General features: G+C 38.2%; 1 protein-coding gene across 1 annotated transcript in view; it reads right to left on the reverse strand.

Moving 5' to 3' along the window:
• Nucleotides 1–12,592, reverse strand: part of IL1RAPL2 (interleukin 1 receptor accessory protein like 2) — a 1,111,506-nt gene that overhangs the window by 43,628 nt on the left and 1,055,286 nt on the right. The window contains exon 7 of the mRNA XM_012451657.2: nt 4,710–4,839. Within this exon, the coding sequence (XP_012307080.1) occupies nt 4,710–4,839 (130 nt within the window). The remainder of the gene's footprint in view (nt 1–4,709; nt 4,840–12,592) is intronic.

The following is a 12,592-nucleotide window of genomic DNA, read 5'->3' on the forward strand; positions in this document are numbered from 1 at the left end:
ACAATTGTGTTGCAGTTACCTACAGTATTCAATACAATAATATGCTGTACAGGTTTGTAGCCTAGGAGCAATGGGCTATACCATAAAGACTAGGCATGCAGTAGGCTTTAATCTACGTTTGTATATGTACACTTGATGATGTTTGCACAATGATGAAATCACCTAATGATATTTTGCATACAATGTATCCCAATCATTAGGCAACCCATGACTATGTTACAAAATGAGTGACTGTATATTTATGAGGGCTGGGAATTTCTGCCTTTTTGTTGGCACTTCTCTGAAGGTGATTTTAGTTAGCTAGTGGGGTCTCGTGAAATTTTCAAAATAAAATCCCTGTAACTTTCCGTTAATGCTAATATAGTTATTTTACTGGGGGAGTTGGTGGAGAAAGAGGATGTAACAAAATCAGTTAAACAATGTCATTTTGCAAGTCCTGAAAGGTTGTCTTCCTACGGCACTTCCTAGTTGGTTGACTCATTTGGCCCCTAATATGATGGCTTGTTCAGGATTTTTGTCTCCCACCAATTCTAATCATTTGCTGCCAGAGAGAACAGCAGTGCCTCACTTTTCTTTTGTAATGGTATAACCAGTTTGGAATACAATTAGGCAGATTCTTAAAAAGTTAAATGATCCTGCAGAAGAAGAAGGATAGTAGGCAAAACTAAAGAAAGATGAGTAAAGAAATGTCTTTAGCTAATAACAATGTATTAATTTTGATTCTTTTTTTTTTTTTTTGAGATGGAGTTTCACTTTTGTCACCCAGGCTGGAGTGCAATGGCATGTTCTTGGCTCACTGCAATCTCTGCCTCCCAGGTTCAAGCAATTCTCCTGTCTCAGCCTCACAAGTAGCTAGGATTACAGGTGCCCGCCACCATGCCCAGCTAATTTTTGTGTTTTTAGTAGAGACGGGTTTCCACCATGTTGTCCAGGCTAGTCTCAAAGTCCTGACCTCAAGTAATCCAACCACTTCGGCCTCCCAAACTGCTGAGATTACAGGCATGAGCCACTGTACCTGGCCTGATTCATTTTGAATTAATACACTGTTATATGTATCAATAGTTCATTCCTTTTTTATTGCCAAGTAGTATTCCATTATATGACTATATAACAGTTTGCTCACTTATTCACCTGTTGATGCACATTTGGAATGTTTTCAGTTTGGACTATTATGAAGAAAGCTGCTATGACCATTCATATACATGTTTTTGTATGCACATATATTTCCTATTCTCTTGTCTAAATACCTAGACATGGAGCAGTATTAATGTAAGATGTTGATAATTGGGGAAACTGGGTATGGAGTATATAGGAACTCTATATTATTCTTACGATTTTCCTATAAATCAAAAATTATTCTAAAAATAAATTTTTTAATAAACAATTTAAATTTTATTTTAAAAATAAACCAAAATGTTAAATATATGTCTACTATATAATCAAAGCACTCCATGTCTAGCTATTCAGTCAAGAGAAAAGGAAATATGTGTACATACCAAGATATGTATATGAATGTTCCTAGCAGATTTCTTCATTATAGTCCAAATTGGAAACAACCCAAATGTCCATCAATAGGTGAATAGAAGAGCAATTTTTGTATAGTTATATAATGGAATACTATTTGGCAATAAAAAAAGGTATGAATTATTGACACATATAACAAGATGGATAAATCTCAAAATAATTGTGCTACATGAAATAATAATCCAGAGAAAAACAAGCGCCTATTGTATGATTCCACTTGTATAAAATTCTAGACAAGGCAGACTGATTTATGGTGATACCAATGTCCCTGTTGTTGGAGAAGGGCAGGGGGGAGGGATTTCAAAGGGGCACCAGGAAACATGAGGGTGATTAATATGTTATCTTCATCATGGTGATGGTTTCACAGGTGTATACATACATCAATCAGTCCTTACAAATTTTATACTTTAAATTGTGTGATTTATTATATGTCAATTATACTCCAATAATGCTGTTTATTTTAAAAGTTACATGCAGTTACACATACAAAAAGGGAGATGATGATCTTAGGCTCACATAATTACTACCCTTGATCATGAAACTTATCTCTGAGCTTTTTGGTAATGGAAATTCTGCTACTAACTATGTAGTAGTGTACCTATCGCACATCCATTTCGGGGCCAGTTTCTTGTTCTGTAAAATGAAAAGTGACCCGTAAGGTCTTTTATGCGTGGATACATTGACAGGAATCCTAAATGTTTATCTTATATAACAATTTAAAAGGAATTCAGTTGTATTGATTTCAAATAAATATTAAACTGAAATTGCCTAATAAAGTGTTACGAATTAGAAACCTCAAAGTTCAAATGGCAATTAATACTTTAGAATCACTGGTAATACATTCATTATTTGTTTCTGAAAATCTGTTCTGTGTCAGGCAATTAATTTCAAGGCTTTTTTAAAAAATAAAAACAGCTTTGTTGAAATATAATTTATATACCATATAAGGTATCCATTAAAAGTATACAATTTATTGTTTTCTAGAATATTCACAGATATGTGCAACTATCACTATGGTCAATTTTATAATATTTTCATTACCTCATAAAGAAGCTCCAGACTGCTTAATGGGTACAATGTTTCCTTTTAGAGTGATGAAAATGTTCTGGAACTAGAAAGTTGTGGTGGTTGTATGAAATCTGAATGTACTGAATGCCATTAAATTGTGAATTTTAAAATGGTGAATTTTATATTATTTGGATTCTACCAAACACACAAAAACACTCCCATACACTTTAGCTTTCACATCTATATTCCATTCCTCCCCACGGGCCCTAAGCTCCCAGTAAGCTACTTTCTGTTTCTATAAAGTTGCTTATTGTGGACATTTTATATAAACTGAATCATACAGTTTTGGGGTTTTTTTGTCCCTGGCTTCTTACACTGAGAACATTTTCAAGGTTCATTCATGTTATGGTATATGTCAGTATTTCATTTTTTTTGGTTAAATAATATTCAACTATATGAATGTATCATATTTTATTTATTCATTGCTTAGTTGACAGACATTTAGGTTGTTTTCATTTTTGTCTATTATGAACAGTGCTGCTACAAACATTCATGGACAAGTTTTTAATAGATATATGTTTTGATTTATTTTGGTTATATCCCTAGGAGGGATATTCCTACCAGCAGTGTATGAGGTTTCCCATTTCTTCATATCCTTACCGACATTTGTTAGAGTCTGACTCTTTTTTGAGGCAAAAAGAAAAAATGTACTCCTCTGTCACCCAGGCTGGATTACAGTGGCACAATCATGACTCACTGCAACCTCAACATCCTGAGCTCAAGTGATCCTCTCACCTCATCCTCCTAAGCAGCAAGTGGCTGGGACTACAGGCATACACAAACATGCCTGGCTAAATTTTTGTACATATCTTTTTTTGGGGGGTCAGGGGAGAGACAGGGTTTTGTCATATTGTTCAGGCTAGTCTCAAACTCCTGATCCATAGCGGTCCACTCACCTTCGCCCCCCAAAGTGCTGGGATTACAGGCTTGAGTCACTGTGCTTGGCCTGTAATCTGACTTTTTAAATTATATCCATCCTAGTGCATCCTAGTGAGTGTAAAGTGGTATCATGTAGTTTTGGTTTGCATTTCCTTGATTACTGAAGATGTCAAATACCTTCTCATGTGTATTTTGCCTAGAAATATGCTCCTATAGTCAATATTTTGCACAGACTCTTAGAGAGTTCACAGACCCGCAAAGTTATGAGCCCATAGAGAAGAGTTATTGGGTGGACACATAGAGAGAAATTGTCATGAGAGTAATTATAAATAATATTTAGGCATAGTGAATAATACAAAGTGTACTTGTCTCATTTATGCTGCTGTATATTCAATAAGAAAACTGAAAGAATACATTTTAACATTAGTTTTACTGAAACTTTAGATTAATTTCCAATATATGATTCTTAATGGGAGTGAAGAGGGAAGAATTCTGATTCCTATCAGAATCAGGAACATATACTACACATCACCATCTCTGAAACCACAGAGAAACCTCACAAACCGAGTGAGGCAGGAAAGCTTACCTATATATTTTTATATCTTTTTTATACAAATGAGAAAGTACTAAATAAAATTTAAAAACCAATAGAATTGATACCTATAAACCAGAGAGGTATCTGTGTAATAGGAAAGTGAAAAGAAATCTAAACATGAACTAAGTTGAATGATCAGTCGTTTTCGGGATGAGCATTAGATGTTGGGAGAAATAAACACTATTCAACAAGAGTCAACAGTTATTTTGGCTGAGCACCAGCTTACCATTGTCACTGGAGCTTTACACTTATGTCATATGAAGGTTGTCTGTTTCCAGGTAGAAAATGAACATTTGCCCAGTGGTCTGAGGAGTCACCTTCAAAGACTGAACCTTTGCTGTGACTGTTGGAGTACCAGTGGTTTTTAGCTTTAGAAACTCAAAGGAATTTGCTTAGGCAGCTTTTGGAGGGTCATTATACCCTGGTGACATAATCTTTAAATCTGAGAAAAACCTTCTTATGTTAGAAGCTTACACACTGGCATTTCTTAAGGCAGTCACCCTTGGTCTCTCCATAAGATTAGCTTTTAGAGAATGGAATGATTTGAAGTTGCAATTAAAATCCTGAGCAGAATCCCTTCTAGGTTGTTTCATTACTTAACTGCAAAGACAGCAAAGAAAGATGAGCAACTCAAGTGCTGTACCTTATTTCACCTTCTCTAATGTGACCTGCCAGTTCTTCAATAAACTTTTCCCCTTTCATCCAGTAGATCATTGGTCCAGACTCTCCACTGAATCCAAAGAATGCTTTGCAGGGGATGTTCAGAGGCTTACCTGAGAATGAGAGAAAAAGAAATGAGCAAATGACTCCTGATTATCAGTGGGAGACAGGAAGCAACCATTTAATGTCCAAAGGAAAACTCAGAGGTGACCCAATTTTCAACTCTTTTTCTAGTCATCTTATCACTGTACATGAGAAAAATTTTGAATACTTATGAGGGCCCCTAGAAAAAAACTGAAATTCAAAGTATAATCAAAAGTGAGAACATAAAGTTACTCAGTTTTCTGTTTGTTTGTTTGCTTTTGAGACAGGGTCTGGTTCTGTCACCCAGGCTGGAGTGCAGCGGTGCAATCACAGTTAACTGCAGCCTTGACCTCCCTGGCTCAAATGATCCTCTCACCTCAGCCTCCCAAGTAGCTGGGACCACACAAGGTCTCCCTATGTTGCCAAAGCTGTTTGTTACTCACGTTTTAGGACTGTTTATTTTTAGTGCCTCCTTCTTATGAAATAATATGAAAAAATAAAAAGACTATCTTTTTTCTTTATTTGTGAGAATATTAAGCACTGCTAACTTGAACTTGCCCTTGAAGCTAACATTAATCAGAAGTATAAGCTAATTTTTGGTTGTGGAGAAGACATATAATATACTCTCCACTGTTAGTAAGATTACACAGAAATTTGTTTATTCTGGTTTTTATATGTTTCAAGAAAATTAGACAATATAAACTATAATGGTTATTTTTAAGTGTCAAATTGACTGGATTAAGAAATATTAATATCTAGAAAACTGGTAATGCATTATTTCTGGGTATGTCTGTCTGGGGCTTCTAGAAAAGATTGGTATTTGACTTTGGTGACTGAGTGGGAAGATGGACTTCAGTGTGGGTGGGAAGCATCCAAGCAGCTGGGGACCTGGATAGAACAAGAAGGTAAAATGAAGGCAATGTGTAAAACGGGACCTCCTTGAGGTGGTCTATCAAAAATGATTGCTCTTTTCTCTCACATAAAACAAGTTATTGTTAAATAAAAACAAGATACAGATATTTCAGCAGCCTAGTTTCCACAAATGCTGAATAAATATCCTGAAGCCTCTTATCAATGGCTGGAAACAGGAAAACCATCCAACCATCATATGTAATACTCTGAGGAGAGTCCCAAAGTGATCAGCTCTTGTGCCAGATAGTGGGACTCAACGTGTGACAGGGGATGGACACCTCCTCTTCTAAAATGCATGAAAGGGATCTTAGCATTTATTGGGCAAATAACCTGAAACATAACCTTTCAAGGGATTTCTAAAATCTGGCTGAGGCACAAACTCTTATCTAACATTTCATCTGTTTGCTACTGTATTGTTTTGACTCCAGGCATTTTCAAAGTAATTCCTATGTTAGTATATGACCTATTAGTAGAGATGGCCAACCTATATTTGCATCTAAAGTATGTTGAATGCTATCAAAATAAAGAGAACTTTGTGACATGGCGTATCAGTGATATGTAATAAGGTGAGTGAAGCTTCTTGCAAAATGGCATGCATGCAGTGGATTGGCTCTCATTGCCCTTTATTTCCCCCAATTTCCTTTATCAGAGAGCTCTATGAACACCTGCATTGTGAGAAGGCTGCTTAGAGACCCTAAAAATCTAGGAACCTCAACAGGCTTAAATTTTTACAGCCATGTATTTGCTGGACACATCTTGAAATGAATAAACTCAAATTATTAATGTGTTCAGGAGACTCTCTGGGGAAAAGAGCTCAAACACATATGTACCACTGAGTTTTACTGGGTTTTAGCAGCTAAACTTTTCAAAACAAAATTACAAGGTAAACCAAAATGTAATGAGGTTGTCATGATAGTAGAGTTTGTGTGCTTCTGTGTGTCTGTGTGTGGGGTGCTGATTTGGGGATTAAAGAAGGAAGTGGGAGTTGAAGAGGAATAGGAGCCACATGTTACAAGTTCCACCATTTATAAATAATGAAGATATACGTCAGTGGTATGCTGGCGAATATTTCACACTGACTTTCTGGAAATAGTATGTATACAAATACATAAGTTTACAAATTTTATGGACATAAAGGATGTCACACAATTTATAAAATTCATAAATAATAAAAACACAATATTTTGTTGTAAATTCCATGTACTCAACTGATTCTCACAGAGTGCCTTCACTGATTTTTGTGGCAGGTATGTTTGCATATGAAAGACAAGTGTAGTTCCAATATGCATATTAGTCAATATATTCATAAACATTAATGAGAAAAGTGAAAATAAACCAACAGATGAATATCAGAACTTCACTCACTCTTCAGTTATATGAGTGACTTCTTTTGATGAATTGGATAACAGATTATATTTGCATTTTAAATCCATACCATTGCTGTTAGAAACACTTTAAAAGAAACTGAGATCAAATTATCTGATGTGAAAGAATTGTAGGAGGTGAGGGTGAAAAAATAAAATCTATTTCTATTTTGACCACTTATCTTAATCTCTTCTTCCACCAGGAATTTCTAAAAATTTCTCAAAAGCAACAATTTGATCTTTAATACTTTTATCTAACTCTGCACCCCCACCCTTTGATAAGCTGTGTAATTTTGTAAAGGCCACAGATATTCATCACTGCCCTTCACTTGACAATTTTTCTCCATTCTTTGTTTTTCTCTTTAAACAATTTTCAACCTCTTTTAAAGTCTCCTTTAAATTGTCCCATTATCTCTGCTTCTTAGTATGCAATTTTTTCCATTGTGTCAAGGGAAGCACCATCATGGAGGTTAATTTTCTTATGAGGTTTATAATTTAATAACTATTTTCATCTACAGCAGGGATTGTTTTCTGTGGTAGTCCCAGATGCTGAGGGTTATAGAGAAATTCCCTTAGAGAAGTTCTAAGGTTGCCTCTACCAAGGCCCTACAAGTTTCACTGGTTTGGAACCAGGTTTTTTTGTCAATTTCTTTGCTTGGGGTTTGTGCCATATGTAAGTCCTATGAATTTAGAGTCCACACCCATACTTGGTACAGGTTTAGAGTTCCAGTTTCAATTAAATGTCTCCTTCCATTCACAGCTATGGCCCTGGACTGAATGTGAATTTTCTGTACACTTTCCTGAATCAATAAGCAGAGTTTTCTAGGCCCCATTTCATAGATTTCAGGGTTTATAAATCACTCAAATTTCTAGATTTTTGCTGGGATCTGTCCTAACTCCATACTTAACATAGATCTTTAACTCAAGCCCTTAAATCCCACAGGTCCACATTTGGTTTTGATATCTCCAGGAACCATTCAATTTCAATTTATACTCCTTTCTCTAGCTTTGAACTCCCTATTTATCACTAAAGCCTGGGAATTTCCCTTACTTGCTTTCCAGCTGAGTTAAGCATGTAATTCTTTTCCTTATTTTGACCAGCATTTTTTCTGTAGTTAGAACAAGATGTGGTCTTTACCATATCAATTCTTTCTACAGTATTGACTAGGTGCCTGAAATTCTACCACAAAAATGTATAAATTGTGTATCTTTGTCCTACATAATCAAGCTAATTTTAATTTCACCATTCTTACCAAGGAGTTAAACATAGAGTTTCTATTCCTGTTACTGTTAATGGATCCTTTCTTCCCTGGGTCCACACTTTGATTTGACCTTTCAGAATGAGATACAAAGAAGAATGGATAGTTGTGATGCCCATGTGAAAACTAGTCACCTTCCTGCTGTGCTTTATGTACTTAAGTTTGTAGCTTCACCTTTCAAGTGGTTTATTTCTTTCTTGAGAGAATCCACAATTAGGGCACAAATCTTTTATTTGTATTTGTGAGAGTGCTGTGAACCACATGCTCCAGTCTAGCAGGCCAGTGTCAGAACACATAGAACACTGGGACATGCTACTTTCAGTTGTAAGACATATTTTAAGAAGATTATTGCTAATAATGAAGTTTGTGAATTAGCTCCTCAAAAATTTACAGGACAGCTGGTCATCATTAAATTAATGTCACTCTTACACATATACATTCCAGTATACTTCTTTTTGAATGGGAGATAAGGGGTAAAGTCATAACTTGTATATGCAGAATGTCTCATTGTTATGGTTTGAATATTCCCTCCAAAACTCACGTTGAAATTCAATTGCCAATGTAACAGTGTTGAGAATTGAGACCTTTAGAAGATAATTAGGTCATGAGGGCTTTGCCCTTATGAATGGAGTAATGTTATTGTGGGACTGGGTTAGTTTTTGTGAGAGTGGGCTTCTGATAAAAGATCAGTTCAGCTGGATTTACTCTCTCTGTCTCATATGTATGCCTTCCACCATGGGATGACCCTCACCTAATGCCAACAGGTGCTGATGCTCTTGGACTTCCCAGAATCTAGAACTGAGAGCCAAATAAATCTCTTTTCCTTACAAATTACACTATCTGTGGTTTTCTGTTATAGCAGCAGAAAATGGACTAAGAAAAAATTGGTACTGAGAATGGGGTTGTTGCTGTAACAAATACCTGAAGATGAGGGAGTGGCTTTGGAACTGGGTAATAAACAGAGGCTGAAGGAATTTGGAGGAAAAGGCTAGAAAAATCCTGTAGTTATGTGGACAGAACATAAACAGAATTCTGGAGAGTGCTCAGAAGAAGAAGAAAGCTATAGGGAAAGTCTGATCTTCTTAGAGATTACTTAAGGGGTTATGACCAGAATGTTGGTAGGAATATGGACAGTAAATACAACTGTGATGAGGTATCAGGAAGAAATGAGGAACAAGGTACTGAAAACTGGAGTAAAGGCCATCCTTGTTCTAAAGTGGCAAAGAAGGTGGTGAAATTGTGTCTTTGTCCAGGGTCTATGGAATGCAGAGCTTAAAAGTGATAAACTAGGACACCTGGTACAAGAAATATCAAAGCAGCAAGGTATTCAGGCTACCGTATGGCTACTTTTCACTGTATATAGGGGGATATGAGAGCAAAGAGATGGCTTAAAGATGGAATTAATAATTAAAAGGGAAGCAGAATAGAAACGTTTGGAAAATTTGCAATCTAGCCAGGTAAAGAGTGCAAAGGCATCTTTAGAAGAGAATACCAAAGATGTTGTCAAGCAACCATTTGTGAAAGAAATTAATATGCATAGAAACAAGCCAGGTGCCATCCATCAAGACAATGGACAAAAGACACCAGAGGCATTTTGAAGATATTTGAGACAGCCTCTCCCATCACAAGCTCAGGGGTTCTAGCAGGGCAGAATGGTTTGGGGGAACGGGCCTGGGGTATCCTCCATGGGCTCTGATATGGTTTGCTTCTGTGTCCCACCCAAACATCATCTCAAACTGTAATTCCCATATGTCCAGGGAGGCACCTGGTGGGGGATGATTGGTTCATGAGGGCAGTTTCCCCTATGCTGTTCTTATGACAATGAGGGAGTTCTCATGGTTTTAAAAGTGGCAGTTTCCCCCGTGCACTCTTTCTCTCCTGCTGCTATGTAAGACATACCTTGCTTCCCCCACTTTCTGCCATGATTTTAAGCTTCCTGAGCCCTCTCCAGCCATGCAGAACTGTGAGTCAATTAAATCTTTTTCCCTTATAAATTACCCAGTCTCAGGTGTATCTTTATAACAGTATGAGAATGAACTGATACAATGAATTGTTACCAACAGAGTGGGGTACTGCTATAAAGGTAACCTGAAAATGTGGAAGTGACTTTGGAACTGGATAATAGTCTGAGGTTGGAATAGTTTGGAGGGATTGGAAGAAGACATAAAGAAGTCGGAAAGTTTGCACCTTCCTAGAGACTAGTTGAATTGTTTTGACCAAAATGCTCATAATGAAAGACAATGAAGTCCAGGCTGAAGTGATATCAGAGGGAGACAAGAAACTTATAGGGAACTGGAGTAAAGGTCACTCATGCTGTGCTTTAGCAAAGAGATTGGTGACATTATTCCCCTGTCCTAGCAATCTGTGGAACTTCGAACTTGAAAGAGGTGAGCTAGGGTATATGGCAGAAGAAATTTTTAAGCAGCAAAGCGTTCAAGATACAACCAGGCTTATCCTGAAAGCATACAGTTGTGCTCACTATGAGATGGTTTGAAATTGGAATTTATGTTTAAAGGGGAAGCAGAGTATAAAAGTTTGGAAAATTTGTAGCCTGACCATGTGGTAAAAAAGAAAATCCCATTTACTGAGGAGGAATTCAAGCCAGCTGCAAAAATTTGCATAAGTAATGAGTAGCCAAATATTAATAGTCAAGATAATGGGAAAAATGTCTCCAGGGCATTGCAGAGATCTTCAAGGCAGTCCCTCTCATTACAGGCTCAGAGTCCTAGGAAGGAAAAAATGGCTTTGTGGACTGGGCCTAGATCCCAACTGCTCTGTGCAGCCTTGGGACTTGGTGTCCTGCATCCCAGCCACTCCAGCCACAGCTAAAATGGGCCAAGACACAGTTCAGGCCATTGTGTCAGAGGGTGCAAGCCCCAAACCTTGGCAGCTTCCACATGGCGTTTGGTCTACAGTTGTACAGAACACAAGAATTGAGCTTTGGGAACCTCCACCTAGATTTCAGAGGATGTATGGAAATGCCTGGATGTCCAGGCAGAAGTCTGCTGTAGGAGTAGAACCCTCATGGAGAACCTCTGCTAGGGCAGTGTGGAGGGATAATGTGGGGTTAGAGTCCTTACACAGAGTCCCCACGGGGACACCACCTAGTCGATCTGGGAGAAGAGGACCACCATCCTCCAGACCCCAGAAAGGTAGATCCACTAACAGTTTGCATTATGCACCTGAAAAGACCACCAGCACTCAATGCCACCCCATGAAAGCATCCATAGGGGCTGTACCTTTCAGATCGAATGTGGCACAGCTGCCCAAGGTTGTGAGAGCCCACCCCTTGCAACAGCATGCTCTGGATGTGAGACATGGAGTCAAAGGAGATTTTGGAGCTTTAAGATTTAGTGACAGCCCAGTCAGGTTTCATAATTGCCTGGGGCCTGTGGCTCCTGTGTTTTGGCCAATTTCTCCCATTTGGAATGGGAACATTTACCCAATGCCTGTACCCACACTTTATCTTGGATGTAACTAACTTGCTTTTGAGTTTACAGGTTCATAGGTGGAAGGGACTTGCCTTGTCTCAGATGAGACTTTGGACTTGAACTTTTGAGTTAATGCTGGAATGAGTTAAGACTTTGGGGCACTGTTGGGAAGGCACGATTGTGTTTTGAAATGTGAAAAGGACACGAGATTTGGGAGGGGCCAGAGGCAGAATGAATGGTTTGGCACTGTGTCTGCACCCAAGTCTCATTTCAAATTGTAATCCCCACATGTTGAGAGGGAGGGACCAGGTGGGAGGTGATTGGATCATAGGGGTGGTTTTCCCCATGCTATTCTCATGATAATGAGGGATGTTCATGAGATCTGATGGTTTGAAACTGTGCACTCTCTCTCTTCTGCCACCATGTAAGATGTGCCTTGCTTTCCCTTCACCTTCCACCATAATTGTTACTTTCCTGAGGCCTCCCCAGCCATGCAGAACTGTGAGTCAATTAAAACTCTTTCCATTATAAATTACCCAGTCTCAGGTAGTGTCCTTATAGCAGTGTAAGAATGAACTGATACAGGCTCATTGCCCAGGGCCACCTTAGGACTCTTCTCCCTGAATTCCAGTGTCACACCCCTCAGCCTCCCAGCCATGGCTCAAGAGGGCCCAGATGCAGTTAGACTTGCCACAATGGAAGGTACAATCTATAAGCCTTGGTGGTGTTATGTCTGCAGGCTTGCAAAATGGAAGAGTTGTATGTGCATGGATGCTGTTGATAGCCTGGGGCCCTAGGGTAAAACCAGCCACAGGG

The sequence above is a fragment of the Aotus nancymaae genome, unplaced genomic scaffold, assembly GCF_030222135.1.
Source record: "Aotus nancymaae isolate 86718 unplaced genomic scaffold, 86718_ANA_hifiasm-v0.15.2.pri h1tg000004l, whole genome shotgun sequence".
Taxonomy (NCBI): Eukaryota; Metazoa; Chordata; class Mammalia; order Primates; family Aotidae; genus Aotus; species Aotus nancymaae.